General features: G+C 48.3%; 2 protein-coding genes across 5 annotated transcripts in view; both read right to left on the reverse strand.

Annotated features, from left to right (window-relative positions):
* SMURF1 (SMAD specific E3 ubiquitin protein ligase 1) overlaps positions 1-14,475 on the reverse strand; it is a 47,578-nt gene extending 33,103 nt beyond the window's left edge. For all 4 annotated transcript variants that reach the window (XM_068422542.1, XM_068422539.1, XM_068422538.1 and 1 more), the window contains exon 1: positions 14,282-14,475. In XM_068422542.1, the coding sequence (XP_068278643.1) occupies positions 14,282-14,336 (55 nt within the window). In that variant the 5' untranslated portion in view covers positions 14,337-14,475. The remainder of the gene's footprint in view (positions 1-14,281) is intronic.
* A 3,858-nt stretch (positions 14,476-18,333) lies between these two features.
* On the reverse strand, positions 18,334-25,436 carry KPNA7 (karyopherin subunit alpha 7). Its single transcript, XM_068422625.1, has 10 exons — positions 25,371-25,436; positions 24,573-24,707; positions 23,927-24,012; positions 22,620-22,888; positions 22,044-22,126; positions 21,451-21,714; positions 20,858-21,091; positions 20,312-20,494; positions 19,480-19,629; positions 18,334-18,414 (listed from the first exon to the last, which is right to left on the reverse strand). Exons 1-10 carry the CDS (start codon positions 25,434-25,436, stop codon positions 18,334-18,336), a joined length of 1,551 nt encoding a protein of 516 aa, XP_068278726.1.
* Positions 25,437-27,555: the final 2,119 nt, after the last annotated feature.

A 27,555-nucleotide genomic window follows, 5' to 3' on the forward strand; every position in this document is an offset into this window, starting at 1 on the left:
TCTCAGCTGAGCAGCAGTGAGATGGACAATCAAAAACCGCAACTGCTTCAGAGCTGGAAGTAATGCTGCTCGCTCGGAGATGGGGCAACACGGAGCGGCGTTCCTCCCCAAGACATGCTCTCGCTGGATGTGGTTAACCAATAACCTCACGTTACCACCCCCTTCTTCCAAACACCATTTCCAATTAGTATCAAAGTTCAGCAGATCCACATTATATCAGTGTCATCGCTCTCTTACACAAGCAAAGCCATCCTCTTCACTTTAGGTATTTTAAACAAAATGTCTAATTCTTGTGTGACCTACGGGAGGCACAACACTGAGAGCTGAATAGCACCAAACAAGATTTCATGAAAAGGCGTCTTTTATTCAGAATAAAGCCGTGTCAGCCTATGTGTTACTCCCTTGTTCTAATTATATAGGACAGCATCTATTTAAACTGCCAAGTTAATGACTTCAAATTTGATCAATAGTCTCTGTTTATTCAGCCCAGCGCTACTGACAGTCACCAGGGCTGAACAACAAAACAAACGGGCTGGTCAGAGCCGATCTATGGTTGAGCAAGAAAAAACAATCCGCAATGGCAAATACCCTTCGATTTAGTCGGGAGGTGGGGAGGGAGGTCTGTCACCTATGGACATTGACACAGTCCCTTTCCTTCATGCCCATAAAACATTTATCCACACCATTCTGCCAACAACCAACTCGTGAGTTGAGTGAGCTCAAGCAGAACTAACATCACGGATACAGAGTGACTCCAACCCTTATCTTGTACCACCGAGCTACGTTCAATATTTCCATTTGTTTTCAAATTAAGCATGGTAGGACATGACAACAACAAACGGACATCACTAAGCCTTTGGACCACAAGCAGGGACTTCCCTCACTGTCACTGTACCAGCTATGGAAGGAAATTTCCTTTGGAGCAGCTTCAAGAAAGGCTGGAACCACCGTCTTGAAAGCAGGATGAAAAACGTCCTTGACTAAATCTCCAGCCAAAAGATGCTAGGAATGTTTTAGTTACAGACTAGATTCAGAGAGTAAAACAAAAATAGAGTTTAGAATGAAAACAGATAACATACAGCATGCACGTAGCATTCTAGCAAAGATTTTTTTAAAATTAAAACCATAAATGCTTTCATTGCAAAGTCAGTTTCTCAACAGTGGCTTAACAGCAACGTATGTGGACCTCCCTCCCCTTGGCAATTTGTTTTAAGAACAACCTGCAAGCTACTCAATAAAGGAAACCCTCTTTCTAATCCCAACTGAATCCACAGTCACAAAGGCTGGGATCTTGATGAAAATGTTTTAGTGCATTATTCTGACCAGGATATTTGGTTACAATTTTCTCAACATTACACATTCATCACTCTGCCTGCAAGAGCAACTGTTTGCTATTTTCCTCATACAAAACATCAGTGTCCATTACATCAATAAATTATAATGCCGCTACTGCTCTGAGATACCTCGATCAAAGGTATTATATAAATAAACTGGAGCTTGAATGAAAAGATGCCATGCCTCTTCCTATACGACCTTAATGTACGTGTTTCATATTCAGACATAGGATTTTATGCAAGTGACACCACTCGCCTGCAGGATCCTGCAACAAAAAATATGAAGAAAAGAACTTTTTGTTTAGAACTTATCAAGCTACTATATTAACACATCCAAAGTCCAGAATTTAATATCTAAAAAAAACCCAATACATGAGGACAGCTGGTTCAGTCAGAGCCTCAGACTTTTGCTTTCCATTTTAAATTGATTAAATAGGTTCAATACATTACATTTCGCACGGATGGTTAACAGTGCTAATATTCCAGATAAAATGAAATGCTGTATGAGGAGAACTCTCACTAGGGCTAGCTCTCACTGGATATATTACTTGCTCTCACAGTAATTTAGTATAACGGAGGCGTAACAATTTCCCTGAACAGTATTACAAAAAACATCTCTTCACAGTTCATGACACACAAGCTCCCAGAAATATCTATTTCTTCACTACCTTCTCATCACAGGGAATGCACTTGCAAACAGCCTAACGCTCGCTTTGTGGGACCCATAAAATAATATAATGTTTGTTTGTTTGTTTTTTTTAAGAAGGTGATTCCTATTTATCAAATAGTCGGGATATTAAAAGCAAGCCTTTTATTTGCATTCATATCACTAACAGGACTCGCACACCTCAGAATCTGATATTATCCAAGCACCGAATGACAAACTACTAGATAGAACCAAAAGAGAGCAGAATTTAATAACAATTTTCATAAAGAAAACCTTAAAACATCATTTCACTCCTTACTAAAACAAGCTACGTGGCACTAATTTGAAGTGACAGTGCTGTTCTTTTAATTAAAAAATGCCAGTAGGAGGCTGATGCATTGGTTGATGCTGCAAGCGACGTGCTCGCAGGACGCAGATGAATCTTTGTGTAAGGAATTAATGCACAGTTTCATTTTGGTTAAAAAGCAAAACAAACCCCCTAAGTCAAAACAAACATATAGGGAGTGTTATTACAGGTGCTTGATAAAGTCATCTGGATGTTTCCTTCAGAGAATGTTGTTAAGTTCTGCAGAAAAAAAAAAAACCAAAAACCAAAACACTCTCAGCCTGGTTGTGCAATTAAGTGTTTAAATCATAAAGCTGGATTTACCTATAGGTGTGTGGTGGACTTAATACATATACATCCCTCTCCTTCCTACCTCAGAGCTCCTCTCCCACTCTCCCAGGTTGCTCCTTCCACATCTCCTGTCCACACAGCTGGGATCGCCATGGGGCACCCCTCCTTGCCCGCTCTGGTGGACCACAGGAGGGGGGATTCGTTCTACCAAGCTACTCATCTCCATGAGTCTTGGAGACCCAGTATGCGTAACATCTCTGCCCTTATCAAATTTGACTGAGATCAGATGAAGAGCCAAAAATTAGTTAGAGAACAATGACAGGTGCAATCCCTTTTTCAGCCTGGTAATTTTTTAGTCTGGAAAGAAGATTAAGCTTGTCCTGTAAGTTTATCTATCAGCCTGATGGTCAATGAAGGCAGCAATGTCTCCCAAAATCTGTAGACAGCTTCCGTGTGCCAGGTTTCACTGCTCATTTGTGAAACCACCAAAAGCCTAGAACACTGATCAATATCAGCTTTCCAATCTAGAAGAAAACCCTGCAAAAATATTTGCTGGATCCTTTTCCCCTTGGTCTTGCAACATCTTAATTCTACCACCTCAGAAGAAGCTGGCAGCCATGACCAGGACATCCTGCACAAGGCTTTAGCTGCTGCTGTCATAAAAAAAAAAAAAGAGCTCTACATCGGCATCTGGAAGCACAACTGTCCTTAAAACTGGCAGCTGCTCCGCCTGATACAGCCTTCCTGGTGAAGAAACATCACAGAAACAAGCAGGACATTTTGTCTTTACTTGGTGTACAGACTATCAAAGGCTCCTCGTATATTTACTCACCACTCCTACAACGACTATTTCAATCACGTTTACGCTACCAGCATCATCTCAAACACCACAGATTAGTCCGATTCCTTCTGGCGTTTCAAAGTCTGTTTTCTCTCCGCACACTTGTAGGATTTACATCCCAAGGCAATGATAAAAAAAGGAAAACCAGTACTACTTTCCAACTGGGCTTTTTTTTTCCTGTTGGCTTTCCAACTTTCGTTTTTTCCCTCTTCTATCAAAAATAGTTCTCATCTATGCCCCAGTTCAATCTGGAAGTAGCACACGCAGACTTGATAAGCATCCTGCGAAGGAAATGCCTTGAATTGCAGACTACTTACAACACATTTTCCCAAGCAACTTTTTATAACTCCCATTTGATGGCTGGTTTGCTAATTTCTATTGAAGTTTATCAAAACATTAGTTGTAGACAAGTCAAATTACTTCTGTGATCGAACAAAAAAATATTAAAAATCACTGTGACTGCAAGTCCAAGCCAAGCTGTTACATTATACTTAAGTATTATTTATCCTGTTACCAGACAGACCTTTAACTCTGAGAATGTATTTAATTTTAAACTAAAGAACACAACACAGAAAAGTGCCCATTTACACGTTTCTTTTGTTTGCCTCAGTCTCCTTCTAGACCATGTAAAAGCACTACTAATAAGAGCTGGTGACAGCGCAATTATTGGAACTGATGACATTACCCTAAGCAGATCTTGGGCTTGCACGCTGGTGTCAGTCTGGCCGACTGACTCTCATACCTGTGCTCGTTTATCCTGCTGGAACAGACACATCTAATTAATACGTCTCGAAAAAAGACTATTAACATTCAATTCCCTAAAAATCTTGGAAAGAAGGAATAAAAGATGTAGGTGCTCTTATTACAGCATATTAGCTGTATGTGTAGCGTACTATATTTTAGTTAATTATTGCACAATATGCAGAAGTCATTCTTACAAAGAGCCAGACATTTAGTCCTATAGCCTGTGCTTTTCCAGGAGCAAATTTCATGTTGGATTATTTAATGAATTGTAGGATCTCTGGGAAAAGGTGTGGGGGCAGACGTTTAAACCCAAGCGTGGTTACATCATACAACTTGGTTACATCACACAGCTACCAAGTGGAACAAAGTCATTGAAGCGTAAGTTCACAATTCAGACCCCTTCCCTGACTCCAGCACGTTCATGGGCTGATGGACCACGTTGTGTTTCAGTCGTGCCACTCGCTGGCACCTACTAGCCCCCTAACTTCACTTACATGTTTTACCTTTTCTCGCCTTATTTCAGCACTCATCTGTGGAAGAGGGACCTCAACAGAAGTATTTTCACTCTGGTTAAAAACAATTCCAGGAGTGGGTTAAATTCATCAGCAGCTCAGAGCATAAAAAACGCTTCACGTAAGAAATTAGCTGGGAGATGAAAAATTAAGATACACAGAACTTCTCTGCACATTCCAAAAGCCCCAACACTTCAGGCTTTTTTTTTCCCACCAAGCCATTTCTGTTCTCTCTGATCTGTTGTTTAGTAGGGTATTTACAGACACATGAAATATGAATGTGTCCATCGTAGTACTTAGCGTGACGGTTACCTGTCTGCAGATGTTTTTAAGAATGAGATACAAGAGATACTGCTTGGAATTTCTACTATATATAACGCTGAAGTAAATATCATTCCAAGAGCCCAGAAAATTCACCCAATTTTTCTTTCAAAGGCTGACATCAGACCTTTAGCTTACATTCAACTACTCAATTCTGAACCCAAAGTTTACCAAATCTAACAGATTCTCTTCCCATTAACGCTACAGAAGCCTGTTTCAACAACGAGGTATCCACTAATTAGACTTACACTTGTAGAATATGACACCTCTGCATTTTAATTCCAAGTTTAAACTGAAGTTCCCACATGCTTATAAAAATGTCTGCACATGTGAAAAAAAAAACAAAACACATCAGCTGCAAGGATAAAGAACAAGGCTTCCCCTGGAAATGCATCAATCACTGCAAGTCTGAACCAAATTGAAATTCCTCGCTTTTCTAATTCCTGCACTTGTGTAGAAGTGGTGGAGTCCCCATCCCTGGAGGGATTTAAAAGCCGTGTAGACGTGGCGCTGAGGGACGTGGTGTAGTGGTGGGCTTGGCAGTGCTGGGTTAACGGTGGACCTGATGGTCTTAAAGGTCCTTTCCAACCAAATCGATTCTATGATTCCACGATTCTATAAGAACATGTGCATTTTATTTTAGTCTAACCATTAGAGGAAACAGGGAGATTTTTATGGAGGACAAAACTGCAAACATGAAAAGGTCAAAGAAAACACTATTCCTCCTAATTCACTCATACAAAAATGCCATTTTACTCCAAATAATAAAATGCATTGAGAAAGACCTCATCAACTTGAGGAAAAAAGATTGCATCCTATTGAAAATATTTCTTTACCTACTACTGGTTACCTGTAAAAGCAAAAGCTACTGCAAGACAAAGACAATACCAAGGTTATCTATGAAAGAAAGAGAAACAAATTCTTTTTTTTTTTTCAGCAGAGCTTCTTCATAACCAATTGGGAAAGAAACATCTACCATTCAAAAAAACCAACCACGGTTAAAACTGCACATTAGTGAGGACATTCAGGGACACATAATATTCCTGGAGTATTCTAGTGGTCAATAATACTTGGAGTTAATAGTGTGATTTAACATTGCCCTTTATTCCTACACGGGCTGCTGTATATTCTTACGAGAGAATCAGGAACCAAAGTGGAAAATGGAAAGCTATTACAAACACCTAATTCCACAGATTTTCCATCATTTCTTATGGTCGTAACAGCACGATGTAGGATTATGAGCTCAGCCCATTTCACAGAATCACAGAATCAATGAGGTTGGAAGAGCCCTCTGGGATCATCGCGTCCAACCGTTGCCCTGACACCACCATGCCAACTAGACCATGGCACTAAGTGCCATGTCCAGTCTTTTCTTGAACACATCCAGAGATGGTGACTCCACACTTGAACTGCTTCATCACACAACAGCCAACATAAAGGGCTGGTGCTCACTGGGATGCGATGCTGGAGCCAGTCCTCTGTCAATGACAACACCCTCCAGCTGTGGTGGAGGTGAGCACTGCTGGAACGGCGGAGCAGCCCGCAGCACCACGCAGTCACTGGGGGGATTGTGCATTATTTTTGCATTACTCCCAAACAATAATGGATTGTTTTACCCACAAACAGATGAACAAACCTTCCCTTTAAATACTTTCTGTTCAATTGTATTAGTATGCACAATAGCACCCATATCCTCAAAAAAACCCAGGCAAGAGGATTTTTCATGGGGGAAGGAAAGAAGAGTAAACGAGTAAACCATGCTCTGCCAGCTTTATCTGTCTATGCTGTGAATTGGGTAGCCTTGGGGATTTTTCCCTGCTGTGCTTAGTGTCCTTGACAACAAGCCAGTTTGAATTTTGGCCTTTAACTTGACAAAAATGACTTACTGAAGAGGAAGGCATCAAGCTATTACAGCCCTGTGGAGAGATTCTTTCTAAAACAGCATGCATGCTTAGTGTGCCAATTCAACGAGAGTATCGTCAAATTTATCATCCAGCTCCTACACCCCCAAATATTCCCAACGTAGGGAATATTTCATAAGAGAATATTTGAAAGTTCATAAGAGAATATTTGAAAGAAAATCTTTCAATGTTTTTGCTATGTCCTCCCATTGCATTTTAAGACTTCCACAAAGAAAGAGATGGAAAACAGAAAAATATCCCCGGGGATCCTCTCTCAGAAATCACTGAATTTCCCTTCAAAGAGCTGTGAAACAAAGTTTAAAAACATGTTGCATCTTAACCTGTTAGGGACCTACTGACTCTCCTTTAACAAACATACGTGCAGGTTTCTTCTTATATTACATTAATATTACATAACTATTTAGTAAATTGATATATACTAATAAACAAGCTCTAGCAAAGCTTGCTGTGTGGTTTAAGAAATAACTGCTCTCTCTCTCTCTCCTCTGTTTTTCTCTCCCAAAATCGACTCCCAACAGAAGGCAACACATGCTCACACCTCAGCTTTTCAAAGTCCAGCACCTTAGTTTAAATTCTTGAGCTAGACTTACGAATTTGCACTGAAGCAGCTGAAGTATGAGCACAGCTTTTCTTCCGCCAGTCTTCTCATGGTGGGTGACAAATTTTTGGCAATGGGGGTCAGCAGACTAGAAAGGAGGTAACGTCTTAAGTTATTGCAGCAGTAGCTGCAGGAACTCATTTGTAAGCACCTGAAACATCACAACCTGAGAGCAGTGCAGCTTCCTCACTATCAGCTGCAACACAAGTGCTCGATGTCTACTACCTGCATGCTTAACTTGAGGCTTTCCAATACACACGCTAAAGAAGGTGAGATGGTATCAAGGGAAAAATGCTGGAAGTCCATCAACTGTAGTGTTGTCCTCACCGTCAACAGAGTAGGCATCCTGCCCTTGGCAAGAGCATCGAGGACCTTGATGCAGACACACACTCTAAAACCTACACAGATCCACAACAGGAGAAACGACGTAGTGGTTCTCAACAAGTATCTCGAGACTCAAGATCTCACTGACTCCTTTCCCCATCCCAACTGCTGGTGTAGGAAAAAACCAACCATTTTCAGTACCAGGGTAATACAAGCTTGTTTCACTCTGGGAGAATAAATCAGCATCAGTTTTCATGAAAAATATCAATACACTAATACAGGTAAAATCTTTCAACGATACTCCAGAATTTGGTCCTTTTCACAGTAATATTTTGACCGTTTCCAGAGGAATCATAATGGAAAGGACAAGGGGGAATGGTTTTAAACTGAAAGAGGGAGATTTAGATTAGATATTAGGAAGAAATTCTTTACTGTGAGGGTGGTGAGACCCTGGCCCAGGTTGCCCAGAGAAGCTGTGGCTGCCCCCTCCCTGGCAGTGGTCAAGGCCAGGCTGGATGGGGCTTGGAGCAACCTGGTCTAGTGGAAGGTGTCCCTGCCCATGTCACGGGGTTGGAACTAGATGGGCTTTAAGGTCCCTTCCAACCCAACCCATTCTATGATTCTATGAAAAACATAACAAAAGAGATTCAATTCCTAATTTAGGGAAAAAGATGGCAGATGCAACTGTCTCTTCTAGCCTTTTTTTTTTTAATATTCTCTTCACTCAAGTCTTAAATCAGTTGCTCTGCTGTGCACATCTCTAAACTTCACAAGTACACGACACCGACTGATTTAACCGCATCTTTTCCAAACTACTCTGCCCTATCACGCTACCTCAACCAACACGGCCCAAACCAACACGGCAGCCGCGTGAGTAATTAACTCTAGAACCATAAATAGCAGCAAGTAATCTAACCAGATTAATCCAACTTTTAAGCGTGTTTACTGGACGTGCTTCAAGTTGGGCAGCGATCCAGATAAACCTCCAAAACACACACACACAGTATTTCCACGCAGTACTTCTTCAGCCTGTGACCCACCACGCTCACCTCCAGCCAGCTACAGAAACAACCGAGGGGTCTCGTTTATCTTTCTTTACAGTGGCTTTAGCAGTCCCCAAGCTGCTGTCAGTAAGCGATCAGCTACCTGGCACACGTAATGTCGCGGTGTAAAATCAACTTCCTTGCTGAGAAATTGGAAACACTGCTTATACTGCTCCGGAATTGATGCCTAATTTTGCAACACAAAGAGAAAGTATGATGCCACAGAATTTTAGAAATGTGATAAAGCCATTTAAGGAAATGGATGAGAAAACTGTTCTTAGTCTGCTGGGTAGTATGGAATGAAAAAGAAGAAATCATTAAGTAACTGCACAACCACATCCCAAATTGCATTTCTTTATATGAAGGCATTTAATTTGAGAAAAGAAAGTTTCAAGTTAGGAATAAAGTAGTTATTGTTTCTACTTTCCCTTCCTGAGGGGGATATTCAAACAAACTCCTTTTGGAGATTTAATTTACTTCCACCAGGACAATGGTGCTGGCACAGCTTTGACTTACTGGGAGAAACAAAAAAGGGAGCCTCACTACCCATAGCCTGCCCAGAGGAAAAGGCTGCTCTTTGGATTCCCACTCCGGCAGCCCAAAGATGCCAGCTGGCCAGCTGCAAAGGCTGCTCTCTCCACTTCCCCCCAGGAAAGCAAGATTTTATTTTCTTTGTTACAGTCCCCATAGTTATATGCCCCAAGCCTCTTTGCCATCCCTATCCAAGGGCCTCTGAACATTCACAAATTTACCTTCAGGAAAATGTTATTACTTCATAACACAAACGGGGAAGAGAGGCAGAGAAAGATGAAGCCCCTCGCTCAGCATCGCACAGGAAATCTGCAGCGAAGCTCAGCCTCGAGTTCCAGCCCGGCGCTCCAACCACAACCGGGCAACCCGCTCCCAGAAGACGTGGAGCGGAGAAAATCCTTACAAGAAGAAAACAACGAGACGTAGATTTCGACATACTCCCACATCACCATGCAAAATAAACGTGGAGCTACTAAACTGCCACTTCCCACCGTGTTTCCCCGTTGCAATATTGAACTGGGGAATATTCCAATATTGAATTCCAAACGCCGAGGCAGGCTGGGCTGAGCAGCCAGCCCTTTCTGCCTTCCTGCACCAGCGCTCTTAGCCTGTAACCCACAGTCATTCTAACGAATGAACATAAAACTACAGACAGCCTATGACGTATTTACGATGTCTGATACAGAGATCCCTACGCAGATATTCATTGTTTCTGAACACGGGACATAAAACTGTCCAGGTCACCAATATTAGTGTTGCCATTGATCAGTCAGTTAACTTTGCTGCATTGATCAATACAACATCAGTCATGAGAGGGAAGCAAAACACACTGACATTTGTGATGCATTTTAACCTGTGCCTTTGTAAGAATCCTACACGAACACTGCTCTAAGGTAACGTAATATTTTATTTTCTACTTGAAGTCACTGTATTCTTTTCTGTATTCCTTAAATTACAAATGCGTATCTCCAAAAAGACCCAAAGCCACCCATTTACCAGCTACTAACTGGTCAGGTTGTGCAGATGGGACTTCCCTAAACTGTGCTGACTACAGTGAACTGAAAGTGGCGTCCAGGATCACCTCTTTCCTCTTTCCCTTCTTTGCCACCGCTAAGCACCACCACCTTTCTTACAGGAATCAAACCTGCCACCTATAAAACACCTCTGACTCTTCCCCTCACTTCACAGAAACCACCCACTTCCTCCTCATCTTCCTCACTCTTCCCCAATGCCTCAACACTGCACTTTCCTCCCCCTCACACCCTGGAGGGCTCTCACCTACACCCTCCCTCCAAAACCACAACAACCAGCAGCAGCCCAGCACCTTCCCAGGCCAGGTCTGCCACTGAGGAACGCATTCTTACACTCTTGAGTACTCCGGACCACGCTAAGTGAGATGCTTGGTGATGATTATTTGTATTCTCCTGTTATACCAACTCCTGCTTTTCTGTTAAAGAAACTGGTTTAGCCATCAGCCCTCGACACGGCCATCTGACCTAACACACGAGATCCGCCCCCCTTCCTGCTCCCTCTATGAAGTGATCCATAAAGTTTAAACTAATGCCTTTTCCTTCCCAATCTTTTCTCAGTTCCACAATGGTACCAGAAGCCAGCCAGCTTTTAACACCTCAGCTGAGACACTGCTGAAAAAGCCAGTACTGATGAAGCCAGAACACAACTTGCAGCTTTCTTTTCGATAAAAAAGTTACATGCTTAGTCCACTTCTTCACAGTCTTTCCAATCCCATCTGCAACCTTTGCCTGCAAGCTACCTGGAACTGAAACGTCTCCGATACCCATCACAATGAGACTGCAGTTTTCACGAGTACTTCTGGGTGACAGAACAGTATGAGCAAGATGCGTGCAAGCCTTGGAGATGATGAACCCTTTGGAACCTCCCCAGGGAGCAGCGACTGCAGCAGCAAACAAAGGTTTCACAGAGGCACATCACTGAAAAAGGGACATGTGCTCTGCGAAGGTCCCCTGGCCTGTGGATTGTGTTCTTCCTTGACCCAGCAGGTCCCAAGTGGACTTGATTGCACTCACACTATCACTTTATTATTTCCATCCCTGTTTTGGTAATTCTGCCACTGTTGCACTACCCTGATGACCATACAGATATGAAGAGACCACAGACTTTAACAATAAGTTTTACCTTACTTTGCCTAGAACTGCTCCAAGCAGCAAGAGGCAAGGCCACAAATATCTCTGGCTCCTCCGTGGCCAGCAGTGGTGAAAGCTCCAACGGAAATATGAGGAACAGGCTTTTGGAGAAACTGAGATACGACGAGAGATTAGCATGCTTGAGATCCATAGGACGTAACAGCATTTCAACCTGCCATCCAGCTTACTTGCTGATGTTAGTTTTATAATATATTTCTACACAGGATGCATTATTTGCCATTTTACTTCATTATTAGGGTAGGACTGACACCATCCTGTATAAACTGGAAGATAATTTCTGATAATCATCAGAGGATTCAAAACTTTTAGATATATTCACATAAATAATCCCAACATGCTGCTAATACAAATACCTTCCCAATCTACATGGAAAACAAAATTATGTCTTTAAAAAGGCATGTAAGATTCTACCACTGCTCCCTTCCCATTTACAAAGTAACGCTCACTGGCACCTTCAGACTAAGTGGTATTTACACAGCTATTCTCAGTAGTGCAAAACATAAATGGTTTCTAATCACAGGAAACACAGGTAGTAAATCATAACAGAAGAGCTCCTCTGTCTTGATTTAAATCTGCTCAAATCTCCCGACGACAAAGCAGATGAGAAAACAAAAGCCACGCTAGCTACAGCTATTTGAAACAGGTAAGTCAGCAAGCTCGTCTCCAGTGAAGCCAAGAATACAGCATTGCCTAACGATTCTAAAGCTAAACCTCTCCCAAAGCAATTTATTTTTTGATTAAATACAGCAATTTTTGTCACACCACCCAGGCTTCACGCTTGTAAAAAGAGAAGATGTGTTTGAGCAAGCAGGAGATTTCTTCAGTACAGTTAAAAAAAGAGTTAAAAAAAAAAAATCCAAGTTGCTCAATAAACTGAAACTTCAGTCTCTTCCAGAAAGTGTTCTCAGCTAGGAGAGAAGACTAGTGCATGCTAAAAGTAAAAAAAGGCATTTTGATGCAGCACTCATCCTTAAAATTAAAACCAACAGCTTCTGTCTGTTATTCAAATGATAACCTCCAGCTCAGCAGAAGGGCTACGACCACGGCGTAAGTTACTGAACTCACAACATTTTTACCGACCGACTTGCATAAAAATAAGCCACATTAATGGCTGAGTTGACATTTAGTAGACATCTATTTCAGATCAAACATCATCCATACACCCTAAAAATATTTTCAGCCTTCTCACGTCCAAGAAAAGGATTTTCAGATTTACATTATCCTCACAAACTTCGGTCTTCTAAAGCACAAGCAGTGCAGAATCAAAAAAAGGATTAAAAGAAAACGAGGGTTTTTTCTGAAAAGCTGCTTCTGATTGATTGTGTTATATGCCAGAAGCAAGTTAACCTGTAACTGAAGTTTAACTGATGCCGTTTTCTCATTATTTGAGTGTCTTCTGCACCTACAGAAACAGCTCTGTATAGATCAATGCCAGTAACTTGGAGCAGCACCGTGGTTCCTTCAGCCCAAGAGATCTCCAAGCCTCCACCTGTTGCCTTTGAAAGATTGGATTTGGCCTTATTTCTTAACAGTTCACACAGCAGTCTCAGAAAGAGCAGCAGAAACTGTGTCTCTTCCCATTAAAGAAGCAGTCACGGCATCGACCGGAGCAGCTTCCAGAAGACTTAATCCAGATCTTTCAGGATGCAACATAAGTTGGCTTATCTGTACATGCACCCTCGCAGAGGCCTCGTCGGGAGGCACGACACACACCGCTTTTGGTGTCACCTCTCGCTCGAGGAAGGAACTTCAGAAGTTGAATGTGTGATTTGCCAAGCGAAGGCAAGTTGTACGGAAGGAGGAAAAAAAAAAACACTAAAAAAAAAAAGCTAAAAGCAACTAAATGCATGTTTTCTCAATAGTAACAGAGTTCTCGGCACAGGGGAGACTGGGGGGGTTTATTAACTAAAGTGAAGCAAGGCAAATTATGAAAGGGTTTGCTGAAAGCCAGTCTGCGGGAAAGGTGGTCCTGGAAATCCTCCCTGGGAAGGTGCAGAAGAGACCCCAGGATGGCGCAGGGTGTCCTGGCCTGCTGGGGGGGGTGGGTCACAAGGACCCCCCGCCAAGAGGAAGGTGCAGAAGAGATCCCAGGAAGGGGCATGGTTCCACGGAGGTCACAAGGACCCCCTCCAAGAGGAAGGTGTCCCTGTGACACCCCCCCTCAACAAGGGGAAGGTGCAGAAGAGACCCCAGGAAGGGGCAGGCTGCTGGGGGTGTCAGAGGGACCCCCCACAAGGGGAAGGTGCAGAAGAGACCCCAGGAGGGGCCCCCCCGCCCCAATTTCTGTCAGCCCAAGACGGCTGAAGCAACCGGTGGAGTCCACACCGGGGGAGGGGGGGGGGGGCAGGGAAAAAAATATAAATAAATAAGAATTAAAAGAGGCTCCACCGGCCCACGGAAGTAGAAGCTGGAGTGAAAAACGGCGGATAAAAGTTAACGATCGGAGCTCGGTCGCCGCCGTCTCGGCCCCACGGCCTCCCCACACACCGCTGCCTCCCCCTCTCCCGCCTTGGGCCCGGCCTCCCCTCACGCCGCCAGGCCGGGGAAGGGGCGGCCGCCCCCTCACCGGCCTGGCGGCGTGAGGGGAGGGGAAGCCGGGCCCCAAGGTGGGAGACACACACAGCGTCGCCGCCCCCCTCCGTTACCTGTGAGGCGGATCTTGATGCTGGAGCCGTTCCGACGGGTACCGGGATTCGACATCGCACCGGGAGGCGGCGGCAACCAACGCCGAGATCAACCGGCGGCCCCACGCACCCCCCCCATACGGCCCCGCTCGCTCGTCGCGATGCCGTCGATCCTCGACCTCCGCGCTCCGCCGTTCGCCTCAGCCACCGCCGCCCGCCCGGCCCGGCCCGGCCGCGGAGATCGCGTTGGCCACACCCCCACCCCCCCGCCCACCGCGCACGGCGGAGGGCCGTGACGTCAGCGCGCGGCGCGGCGTGGCCTCACCGCGCCGCCATGATGGGAAGGTCGGAGGGTGGGTGGGACGCATGCGCGGGTGGCGGGGCTGTGAGGTGGGCAGCGCCCCCTGGCGACGGGGAGGGCGCTGGGGGTGGCGTGCGGGGGGGTGGCATAGGGTGCATAGGGGTGCGTGGGGGTGACATGGAGGGTGGCGGGGGGTGCACAGAGGTGACACGCAGCACGGCATGGAGGGTGCACGGGGGTGCCTGGGGGTGGCATGGAAGGTGGAGTGGAGGGTGGCATGGAGGGTGTATAGGGGCACATGGGAGTGGCACGCAAGGTGGCACGGAGCGTGTATAGGGGATATGGGGGGGTGGCATATTGGGTGGCATGCATGGTGCACGGGAATGCCTGGGGGTGGCGTGGGGGTGACATGCAGAGAAGTGGCATGGAGGGGTGCACAGGGGTGTCTGGGGGGTGGTCCCATGAAAGGTGGCATAGAGGTGACATAGCTATGGCATGGAGGGTGTATGGGGGTGCATGGGGGTGACATGCAGGAGCAACGCCTGCAGCCCTGGGCAGCTGGGACCACCCGCTCTGCCCCCAGGCCCTGCCCTGAATGGTCCCCATGTCCCCACGTCCCCATGTCCCCACGTCCCCCTCCTTGCAGGCTAGCTGCCACTAAATTCGGGTGCTGCTGCCCACCAGCTCCGCCGTGCCCTATCCCTCTGTCCTTCTCATGATCCAACTCCAACTATTGATTTATGAACTGCTAAAAAATGCCAAGCATCAGGTGCAGCAGCACATCTGGAAGGTCGGGCAGTGCTTTTCCCCATCCAAAGTCTTCCTTAAATTCCCCCTCCCCAGCCTTCCCCTGCCCTGCAGCACTAACCTGGCTTGGTCCCCGCACTGGGATGGTGCCCGCCCCAGGCAGCCCCTGCCTCCTCTCCGGCTTGCCCAAAGCCATCTCTCCCACCTCCTCTTCCTCCTCACCAACCACCGGTTTTCGGGCTCACGTAGCTCCCTGAACCGGCTCCTGCAGGCCCTGGGTTTGCAGCCTCAGGGACAGGCACAGAAACCCCCTTCCACCCGCTCCTGCAAAGCCAGACCCGAGTCTGCGCGGTGCCGGGGAAGCTGTGGGGTGCACCTGTGGCGGTAGGAAATGAACAATTAGGCATAAAAGTGCTTTAGAAGAGACCCTGCTTCACGTGCATAAATTAATTGGGTCCTAATTTGGGACAAACAGCCACCACTGGCACTGGCAGCACCTTTTCCAGCTCTCCAGTGACGTGGGGACCGAGCAGCCGTCGCCGTGCCCTTCTGGGGCCAGGATGCAGGATGCTTTAATTAGAAAAACTACTTTTTTTATGCATCTCTAGAGGGAGGTTGAGCTGCTCTGGGGAAGCACTGGGGAAGTAGCACAGCAGCATCTCACCCTCGCTGGTCCCCACGGATGTCCCATCCCATGGGGAGAAGTGGGTGGCTCCAACCCCCTGGAGCAGAGCACCGAAGCCAAATTTGCCACAGCAGCTGCTGCCAGGTCTGACTCCCAGGAGAGCCGGGACCAGCAGCGATCAGAGGAGAGCAGCTCCCCTTAACCACGCGAGCAGATGCCCCAGGTCTCTCGCACGCCCACAACGCAGCGGCGGGCAGACAGAGCCCAGCAGCCTCCGCCGTCCCGCTTCTCCGGCTGCCGTGGCAGACAGCAGCGGGGCTGCCCCAAACACCTCCCCTTGGCTTGCCCTGCAGCACAGGACAGCAGGCACAGACCAATACTCTTAAGACAAAGGGCATGTTTTTCTCTTCATCGCATTCAGGGCTACAGGGACACTATTTTATTACAGCTTAAGGACATGACAGCAGTTTTAGTCTCAGGGCTCTACATAACACCATCTACCCCGGGCTCACCTCCAGCACATGCAGGAAAGAAGGGAAAAAGTCAAATAGCTCTGCCCTTTCTCTTATTAATTTAAGTCAGCAGAGCGTCAGCAAACAGCAGCCCCACTGCCCAAGCACTGGTAAGGGACAGCCCTGCCCGACTGTGGGAAAAGCCACGTGGGATGCCCCATGCTGGACCACGGTCCAAAGTCAGCGTGACCGTGAAGACCCCAGCTCCGGTCCGCGTCTCCATTTACACTGAGGAAGCACCTGCCTCAGATTCGTTTTACCTGGTGAAATCTGACCATTCCTAGATGCTGCATCAGCCTTGTCAGCACTGGGAAGGTGCACACAGCCGAGCTGGAGCTCTTTGTGTTAACCCATGGGCACAAACAAAGGATTTTCACAGGTACTTGTTTCAGTTGCATGTTCAAGCATTGCTTCATCACAGTTTTAAGTACACAGTTTTGGATCCAAGAAAAAAAATCCCAAGCAGCACTTTGCAATTCAGCAGTCCCAGCTTTTTAATATTAAGTAGGTGATACCCAGCTCTGGCACACACCATCAGGGCTGCATGCCTCCTCCCAGGGCACAGAGCACAACCAGACTTTAACTACCTCCCTCCCTTTGTTCCTAGGTGGCCTGGAGGAGAAATGCATAAATCCTCTGATGAACAGAGCCAGGGTAGAAGAGGAGGTTCTGCTTCCTGGAGAAAAATATTTTCCCTTCAGATTAAGTTACCTGTCACATCACCTCCCACTGCATCTGAGGAAGCAAAGCCCTGAACCCACCCAGGGACATTTTGAAGAGTCAAATTCCCCCAGAGCAAGGAGGAAGATGCCACCACCATCTTGCATGGAGCAAAGCCCTTGAGATAGCTTCAACCCCTGGGGACTGAAGGGTCCTAGCAGAACCTTCCACAACCCACCAACACTACAAGGATGGAGCAGTGTCTAGCAGCTTGTTATGAACCTGAGGGACATCATGTTTGTGCAATGCATCCGCTAGCAGAGCGGTACATACAGCTGCAGGGATGGACACAGGGCACCAGAGCTTGCTGCAAGCTGGACTCAAGAGTCACCTCAACTCCATCATCACCTTCTGCTCAGCCTGCAGGTAGAGACCAAAGCCAGAGGGCTTGGAGAGTGGGAGGACTCCCCTCAGGAAGGGGCAGGGACATGCAATGGAAGCCTGAAATACAGGTCCTCAATATTAAAGGGCAGCTCTAGGCAGAGCCAGATCAATGGGCTCCAGGCTAATGGATAGCATCTGGGAGGCTGCAGTGGGAGGTGGATTGCTCCCCCTGCCATTGCTGCCTCCAACACAGCCTTCCTGCCAAAGGCCCAGCATTTACTCAGCAGCTCCTCTGTCCAGACCTCAATGCTTCCATGGGATGTGGAATAGCACACACAGGGGTAACAGTGACCCACTTTCCCCTGGCCCATTTCCTTTGCTAGAAGCATCTCCTCTCACACAGAGGTGTTTTTCACCTTCATGAAAACACCTCTTGAACAGCTTCTCAGAGCTGCTTCAGCCACTCCAGAGTCAAGCCTAGAAGTTTGAGCAGAGACCCAGGTGGATTGGGTGGTAACACCCCACTCTCCAGCAGCTTAATGGAGCTAGCAGAAAGCTTCTGGCTGTGCTTTGCACCCAGAAAGCATGCCCAGGAGCTCCAATACACTTCTGCAGAGCCTTAAGACACTATGGAAAAGAGTCTATAGTGTTTGCAACAGCAACTTATGAGGAAAGGAGAAAAAGAAAAAAATCAAGGCAGCAGGGAGTACAAAGCCAGAAGTGCAATTTATTGACAAATTTTGAAAGTAAAAAGACTCAGCATCTTTGCTCCTCTTGGTTTGGATGTCTGAGCTCTACCAAAACACCTTCACCCCCCAGCTCAGAGCTGTGTAGTGCTTCGTCTTCAGAAGTTGAAGTCTTGCTTCTCCACCGAGAAATCATATAGTCCATCTTGGCTAGTCCCAGGCTGCAGATCCAAGTTTTCCTAGGAGGAAGTTGATAGCCATCAAAGGTCCTACATCTTAACAAACCTAAGCTTTTTGCACCTGAGTTTGCCTGAAGCTTTTTACAGCAGCTTACTGTTTCATTCTTGTTTAAAAACCACTAAACAGCTTGTTAGAGCAGCAGAAGAGATCAGCTGCACTCTAACAGGACCCTTGGAGACCAGACCAAGTCCTCCTGATCTTTACACCACACTGTAGAGCTGCAGCATCCCTGCATCTCACACACAAAAAGCAGCCAAGTCTCCAGGCTCAGACACCAGAGGCAGAAGAGTGCCCAGAGTAGCAGAACTCCCTCAAATTAAATAGTCTGCTTGGAACAGCACCAAGCCAGGACCTGAAGAGATGTTGCCCCAGCACCCAGCCCGCTCAGGCAGGCACTGGTGGGTAGGAGAGCTTCCTCCACACCCTCTCACAGGGACATCCCATAGACCCTGTTCTGGGCAGAGGACTAAGACATTTGCTCCCTGCTGCTGCAGTTCACATCTAGACTGAGCCTCAGCTCTGAGATCTGCCAAACTGCTAAGCCTCTTCCCTGGTGTTTCCCCATCTGCGAGACTAAGGCTAGGACCAAGCATAGCATCTGTGACAGTCATGAGACTCTTGCAACTGCTAGCTGGTGTCCTATACTCTTTTTCCATAAGTTCATTAGCATGAGAATGGTTAAGTAATCCAAACGAAACCTGAGCACAGCTATCAGCCAAGTGACAGCACAGCTTCCATTCAGTGACAAGCTAGCTCACCCCCAAAGGAGGAAGCTTCTCCACATTTGGTATTCATATCAGCAACTGCAGTAACTCCAGCTGATGCCAGTTTAAATTCCAGCAGTAAGATGGTATCGAGGCATCCACATCTGCTGTGCAACTCATCAGCTGACAACTCTGAGCTTTTACAGATCTTTAAAAGCAACTGGAACAAGCTGCAAGGACTACTCTCATCACATACAGGTCTCAAAAAAACAACCCTATTTCAGCATCTTTAAAGTCCAATTCATTCCAGTGTGTCATAACTTCATATTTTCACACAAGAAACAGCAAGAGCTCACATACCTCACCAGAAAAGTATTTCTCTATGATATTCAGCGCAGCTCGGTAGACCATGCTGTTGTCGTGGGTTTGCAAGGCTTCAATTTTCTCCAGACCATCAAGCTCTTCCACCAACATGCTCAACCTTCCTGTCTCTCCCAGCCTCTCAGCTGCCTGTAACATCAGATAACCAAGCAGGAAAATACAACCTCATATGAGTAACAGGTCTGAGATGGTCTTTACTGTAATACCCTGAACTACAAGTCAAATGACCACAGTCCCTGCATTTACAGTCCCTACCTGATCCCAGGTCCATATGAAACATCAGTCCCTGCTGGAATTACTGCACAGTGGCCTGACTGCCAACCAAACGAGCTAGCCAAACCCTGCTCAGTCACAGCCACACACCAAGAAGCAGCAGGTGTGACCTGCCACCCACTACTTCATTTGCAAAAGCCATTTCACTGGTTCAAGGGTGCTACAAGAAACAGGCTTTCAAGTGAGAGACATGTAGACATCAGCTGGCAGGGAGCCGAGCTGAAATGCCCCCAGGACCACTTGATTTCTCTGCAGTTACATTTCTGCAAAACCTCCACCTCTGTCCAGCTTAGGGATTAACACATAACCTCTTTTCCTTTCCAGAAGAAGACTAAAGTCACAGGAGATGAGGAACACTTTGGGATCTTAATCTTGTCAATCCCTTTGGGCAACCCAAGAGTGTCCAAGAACAAGTTAGACAACATGAAGTCTAACTCTTACTCCTGCAAGTAGCTGCTGTAGGAGCTGTTCTAGCCACACAATGGCTCACACCTTGCTGCTCTTTTGGGGAAAGGATGCAAGAGATTGTAGAACTTACCCGGAAGAGATTTGAAATGGTATCCAGGATGACCAGGATAGTTTTGCTGTCTTTGGCCAAGAGCAGGTTGAGCAGAGGTTTGAGGACCCCAGACTGGACAAGCTCTACCACTTGCTCCACAGTGCCTCCTGTCGTGAAGTTGGCCACTGCCCACACAGCCTCCTTCTGAGCTTTGAGGTCCCCCTGGAAGAGCAGCACAGTGAAGGTACTCCCAAACTTTAGCATCCCTCTAAGATCAGCGTGCAGTGAGGACAGCCATTTCCCTTGTATTCAGTTTGGGCCAGCCCCCCACCTTCCCTAGCGCTTTGAGCAATGGGTGGACACCTGGCAGAGCTGCCAAGAGCAGCTCCAAGCCATGCTTTCATGCAGGTGTACTGACAAGTCCAAGTGCCCAGACTGTTCCAAGGATCTCAACAACTTTGACACAGATTGCTCAGTTGGCTCTGGGGCACATGTTGAGTGCTTCACAAATGAGGCATCATGGACCTCATGAACCTCATCATTGCTTCTGGAGCAGCTATGTACAGCACTGCACCCACCCCTTACCTTATCAAGCAGTTGCACCAGAGGTGGCAATAACCCACAGGTGATGAGCTGCTGGATCTGCCGGCTAGGTCCTGCTGCAATGTTACTGAGCGTCCACGCAGCTTCCTTCTGTATAGATGGCTTTGCATGTCGCAGGAGATGGGGCAGGACAGCCAAGACACCAGCATCGATAGCTGCCTGGGTCTGCTCATCAGTCCCCGTGACCACATTCCCAATGGCACGGAGAGCTGGAGTCTAGACAGAGATTAAAGGAGATGAGGAGAATCCTTACCTCAAGGGATACATGCCAGAAAGTCCATCAAGATCCCCAAGTGCTTAACCCTTCAAATCAGGAAAGCATCATTGGTGGCTACTGCTGTATTTACAAACCCATCATCCTCCTATTTTGCTCTAAGCAGCTTTACAGTTTCTATCCAGGCTGCCAGCCGCAGCAAGCTGGACAGAGCAGTGGCTTGACAAACAAGCAACCAATACTGTGGTCTGAGGAGACAGCACACCACACTAGCCACATATATAAGGAGACATGCCTTCCCTCTCCTCAGATGTTCCTACATTAAGGGAACAGAGGCTAGAGATTACCCATTGTTTCTTACCATAATGATCAACTCCGGTCTGCCCATGAGTTCCACCAGCCTTGGGAGAATCCCTGTATCCACCACAATTTGGATGCGATCGTTGGAGCCATCAGTCAGATAGGAAACTGCCCAGCAGGAGTCAGAAATTATGTCCTTGTCCTCATGTTTCATGAGGCAGATGAGGACTGGCAGCACCTTTTTCATTGCATCCAGGGGAGGGTAGGGGTTCTTGTTCCTACAGAGGTTTGACAGTGTCCATGTGATGTTCCTCAGGAACTCAACCTGAAACACAAGGGAGGTGTAAGATCCTCACTGCAGTAACTAATGAGGAAGAGGTAGCACCCTGCTTCTGGTCCCTACAGCTCAATGTTAGCCAGTAGCCAGAAGCAGCCTTCTTAAGGGCTAGAAGACATCACATTGACTTGAAGACTGTCTGCTTGACCTCCCCAGCTTTGTATATAGCTGAGGCAGGGTCATTAAAAGCAGTTTAGGACAGGGTGTCATTCAATTACACAAACAGCTTGTTGTTTATCAGGCAGATGACAAACCACCATTCACCCATTACCCAAGTGACTGAGAGCTGTTAAGTCAAGAAAATGAAGGTTATTTACTGGAGTTTCAGGAGACACCAGAGCCAGCAAGGGAGGAATCACATTGCAATTGATAAGAGCATCTCTGTATAGAGCACTGTCACCTGTACAGATGGAAAAGGGTTTTATTGCATCTGCCCAAGTCACAAGACAGTCAACATCAAATAGCAACCAGACCTGCAGGCACACACCAGGGCTGGGTGACTGGGCTCCCTCACCAGCCACACACCATTATGTATTTTCAGGTGGGGACGATTTACCAGGCAGACTGGAGTGCCACCACAGCTAGTTAGTGACAGGCTAACCAGACATGACCCATTCTGTCCTCCCTACTGACAACACTAGTGGGTTAGACCATCCCAGCAGGATGGAGTCTTGCACTTGGCTTTGGCCAAAATCCTCTTGCAGAACCAACGTGGGGTCTCAAAGGCTGCCAGGCCACATAAAGGGACTGAAGGGTTTCAACAGGGGCAGCAGCTTGGAGACAAAGCTGCAGGGAGACCAGGCTATCTTGAGGAACATAATATTTTTAGCTCCCCAGCACTGGCTTAGGCAGTGCCCCTCTGCATGCCCCCAGGCCTGGAGACCTCTGCTTACCTGCGATGTTGCCCAGTGCCCACACAGACTGCTCGCTAATGTGCATGTGCGGGGAGGACAGGAGGGAGATGAAGGCTGGGATGGCACCTGCATCCACCACTGCCTTGGTGTGGTCAGAGGTGCCAGAGGCAATGTTAGTCAGTGCCCAGGCTGCCTCAAACTGCAGAGGAGCATTGTCAGCATGGGTCAGGAATTCAACCAGTCTAGGGATGATCCCCAGATCGATGATCTGATTGATAGGAGGGTCCTTCTGCCTGGACAGCATTCTCCTGCAAGAGAGGACACCACACAGCCTGCCATGAGAAGCCCTGCGTGGCACCATTATAGACCATAACCCCATGGCCATGTACAAGGTTGTGGCCTGTGAAGGAAGCAGCACCTCTACGAGATGCTTGTTCAGCATCCCATGTCAGCAAACCCTCTGGCAGAGGAGTTGCCATAGGGAGGCTTCTGCAGAAGAAGATGCAGAAGCAACAGCAGTGATAATTCACTTATCTTTTTGGGACCATGACAACATCATTCCATGCTCCTCACCTTGCAGGAGTCTGAGACCCAGGCATGGGTAGCCTTGATTTGGGCAGGCAGAAAGCCAGCTCTGCACATTAGGGAGGCAAGTCATGACTTGTCTCTTTAGGAAGGGTCTGCTCTGGCCAGCCTCTGGTTAACACCTTGGGAGCAAAGCTTTTGATCTGCTCACCATGAGCAGATGTCCTCAGAGCCATTGGGAACAGCACTGGTCCCGCAGCACAGGGGCAGATTGCTGATGTGACAGCTCAAGCCAGCCAAGGAGGCACCAGCAGGGATGCAACCTCTCCTGGACCCTCAGGAGACATCCCTGCTGCCAGCTGGGTGATGATGGCACCCTGTGATCCTTCCTACCCCCACCCAGGAGGGGACAGCCCTGCTCAGCAGTGGCTCTCCAGCCCTTGTTCTGCCCCAGCCTTTGGCACTTGGTTTCTTCCCAACCACCTCACCAGCTGGTGGGAGCCAATGTGGTCCCTGCCCCAGCACAGGCACAGTGAGGGGAACAGCTCCAGGAGCCACAGCCAACCCCTTGGTTGGGTTCAACCACACAGATCCCTGCCATGGGCACTGCCCAGGACTGCAATGGAGCCAAGCAAGGCACACAAGGCACAAACCAGGCACCAGATGATGTCCCTCAGGGCAGTCTGGGTTATCAGGCTCCTCCCCCCTTTGTCATGTCTTCAGAGATCTCTCCAAACAGGAAGGAATGCCTTCTGCTGACAGGACCCACCACAGCTCCATCAGCCACCTCCCTCCCAGTGCGGAGCAGCCAGGCAGCATACCTGGTGGCCTGTGTCGCCTGCAGCTGCAGCTCCGTGTTGCTCCCATTCACAGCCTCAACGATGTCCTCCAAGGACAGCTGACTCATCTGTGTCACAGGGAATGATTCAGAGTCAGATGCAAGCCAGGGCTCCCTCCGGTTTAATCTCTGCAGTCAATCAGCTGTCTAGACCCAAGTCAGTCACCACTTCATATCTAAGCAACGTCTGTTCTTTATGCAACACAGTTTCGAGATGAGGCAGAGGAAGAGAATCCACAAAAGCCTTCGAGGCAACTAATCCTTGTAATCAAGCACGGAAAGAGGCACTGACACACCATAATGGGCCTCCGAGCTCAGTAATTACCCCTCGCTGCACAGGGAGCCAGACAGGAGCTTCGCCAGCTCCCAGCGAGCTGGAGCACCAGCCTGCTCTACCTGCCATCGAGGGAAGCCACAAGGATGTCATCTCCATGGAAAATAACACAGAAAAAGGGCTGGGCAGTCCAAACCACCCCCCAACACCAGGAATGGCAATCAGGAATGGCACTGGCTATTTAACCCAGGTCACTTGCGCTGGACTTGGTAGGGGTCTAAGTGGATTATACCTACTCCACAAGCCATGTGCTGCAGCACCAGACCTGCCCGGGTGCAGAGCACCCAGTGCTCACCTCATTTTTGTCTTCTGCTGGAGAGACACTCGCATGCACAAAGCTGAACACAATACTCCTGCGCTTCAGGATCTGCTCATCCTTCTTGGCCTTTCGCAGCTCAATGCTCACTTCCATTCTCTGCCTCCGCAGGGTCTGGTGGGAAGGAGAAGGGAACCACCCCACTGGTGTCTGCATCACCCAATTCCCCCATGGAGCTCATCTCAGCTCTGTAACCCTCTGGCCCAAGTTTCCTAAGCAGGAAGGCAGAGAGCCAGCATCTGCTCTCAGGCAGCTCCTTGCTATGGCTTGGAGAGTTATACAGGAGATGGGACAGGATAAAGCCTCTCCCTTCATGCCTCCCAAGGGCACAGGCTGCTGGAGGAACCAGCAACCACTGGCTGTTTTTAAGAGTTGATTTGTTGAACCTGAAAGGTAAAGCCTCATCTCCTCTACTGGCTTAAAGCAAGCTGACAGGTCCCATGGTCTGACATCCCATACCAGCCCCCTCTCTGCAGGGATAACTGCTGTGGAGAGCTCGGCAGGAGGGGCTGGACCATCTCCCTTCCCCAGCACAGATCAGTCACCCACCCACAACTCATGTCCCCACCCCTCGCCTGTGCCACCACACTCCTCACAGCCCGACCAGCTGCATACCACATCCCCAAAAGCTAACAGAGCTACCCCCTCCCTTTGCTACCCCATACAGGTAGATTTAGGGGCAAATGCCCTTCAGAAGCCTCCACATCAGCTCCTGCCAGCAGGGAAACTCCCAGTGGGGGACGTTTTTCAAAGGGGATGGCACAGGTGGGTACTTACAGTTGCATCCTTGCCCTTATTCTTGAACTTCTTCATCCGCTCACTCTGCTCATTCCCAAATGGCATCTTGGCAGTTTTGAGAGAGGTGTCAGCTGAAAACCTTCACGTGCTTTTGGGGTTCAGGACAGAGCAGTGTCAGGTCACAACTGCACCAGCAGCATCCACCTCCATCCACAGAGGGGTCTGGGACCCCCCCACACACTCCCACCAGCAGCCTGTGCCACATATGTTCTCCCCCACCACCCCCAGCAAGGGAGATGCTGGAGGTCCCCTGCCCTAAGCAGAGCTCCGCAGGATCCTCACACGCTGCAGCACAAGCACAAACTACCCCTTAACACCAAGCTACGAAAGTTACAGCTGCTGCAATCCCCCAGGGAAGCTGGACACACCACTTCTCATGGTCACAGCAACACCACCTTCCTCCTGCTCTGATCCCAGGGCTTTTAGGCTTAGACACAGTGCCCAAGCCTGGCAAGGCCTCTCACCTCCAAAAGGATCAGCTTAAGGTCTGATTTAACAGCAAGTAGCCACATCCAAGCCTACTCTCCTACCCCACCACACCACCCAGCTTGGCTTCCTACACCAGTAGGAAAGACACAAGGTCACATGCAGTGGGATGAAATGACCAGGTTTAACTAAGCAAAGATGTCTCCTGGAAACCCAGCTACTAGCAAAGATTGCCAGGTGAAAAACATTAAATAGGGACAGCTAAAACCATTTCTAAACCTCTCCTAGTGAGAGAGCCACAGACATACACACAGATAAGACCAAGAGGTGTTTTCAGAGCAGCCAGACACCACCAAGGGCCCCCTAAAGCCAAACTGTGCATGAACACACCCAGGGCTGAGCACACCCAGGTGGTGCCTCTTCCCCTTCCCTCCAGGCTTACAGCCAACACCTGTGGCTCAGAGCAGCTTCCAAGAACCCCCCTTATATCACCTCTCCAAGTTCAAGGTGTTTGTTGGTTTTTTTTTTTTTTTGGATCCTCTCTCCCTCTCTTTCCTGCCCCAGCAACCAAGGCTGGATACCAGCAGCATCAGCTCTTTACCCCACCACCAAGCTGCAGACCTCCCGCAGCTCACAGAAGGACCAGGATGAGCCACCTCTTGGCTCAAGCCAATTACACCCCACAGCCTTAAGCCCTACACTCAAACCTCAAAGTCCTGCTTCAGCCTCCCTTCCTCTGCTTCCCCTCCAACAGAGGAGAACAGTAACACCCCAAAAGACTTCTTTATGGGGAGCTCTCTCCACCCCCACCTCAGCAGAGGTGCACCACAACCCCAACCAAGCAGGAGACCCAGCACAGCCCCAAATGGCCAACAGATTCCAACCAGCAGCCCTATACTCATCACAGGGTGGAAGGGAACAAGCAACCACCCAGCACCACACAGAGTAGGAAAACTACTCACCCCAACTCTCTCTCATACCCAATCACCCTCAACTGCCTCTTTTATTGCCCCCATGGAGACACGTACCCTCCAGCTCCCCCCCATGATTGGCTCTCCCCGGGACAGCCCCCCCCCCCCCCCCCCGTTATCTCCAGCTGCTCCTTTGCCATGGCCACCTGGCTGCACCTGGAGTAGGATGGATGGTGCTGCCTTCCCTCCTGAACTGCCCTCCTGCCTGGGCCACCCTGCTCACCCCCCCACACCTCCTCCACACATTTATTCTTTGCCCACTTTGGCCTTGATTGTGGCCAGACCCTTCATGGGAGATGCCAGCCTGCACCCATACAATGTCCCGTGGTGCAGGGGACAGTCTGGGTGCTGTCTCCCCATCGCTGTGCAGTTTGGGGGCTCTGAAGTGCTGAAGGCACCCTGGTTCTGCAGTCCCTCCAAGCCATCGCAAGCCAGGCCCCGTACACCCCACTCCGTACGCCCGCGTGTGCGCAGAGGGGCCAGCCTGGTCCAGCCGCTGGGGAAAGGTGGAGCAGTGTTTGCCAAATGGGTAGGGAGAGCAGCTATTAAAATAAAATTAATTAAAACCTGATTTTGAATGACTTGACATCTTTTTTCTGTGAGGGAGATGGGGAGCATTAATTCAGAGCGGGCACCTGGGCTCGCTGCAGGAAGGTGGGAGCGAGATGGTGGTGGGAGGCAGGTGGGAACAGCACCCACCGCTGGGGTCTGCACCCTCCGCACCCCAGGAGCACGGCCTGGGCCTTCGCACCCTGCCAGCCGCGTAC

The sequence above is a fragment of the Nyctibius grandis genome, chromosome Z (genome assembly GCF_013368605.1).
Source record: "Nyctibius grandis isolate bNycGra1 chromosome Z, bNycGra1.pri, whole genome shotgun sequence".
In the NCBI taxonomy this organism is placed as follows: Eukaryota; Metazoa; Chordata; class Aves; order Nyctibiiformes; family Nyctibiidae; genus Nyctibius; species Nyctibius grandis.

Excerpts from the sequence above, each read along its gene's own strand:
- KPNA7 (XM_068422625.1), bottom strand. The coding sequence starts at position 25,436 with ATGCCATTTGGGAATGAGCAGAGTGAGCGGATGAAGAAGTTCAAGAAT. Across the intron at positions 22,889-23,926 it reads CAGGCGACACAGGCCACCAG|GAGAATGCTGTCCAGGCAGA; the intron begins GTATGCTGCCTG and ends CCTCTCTTGCAG. Across the intron at positions 18,415-19,479 it reads AGAAATACTTTTCTGGTGAG|GAAAACTTGGATCTGCAGCC; the intron begins GTATGTGAGCTC and ends ACTTCCTCCTAG.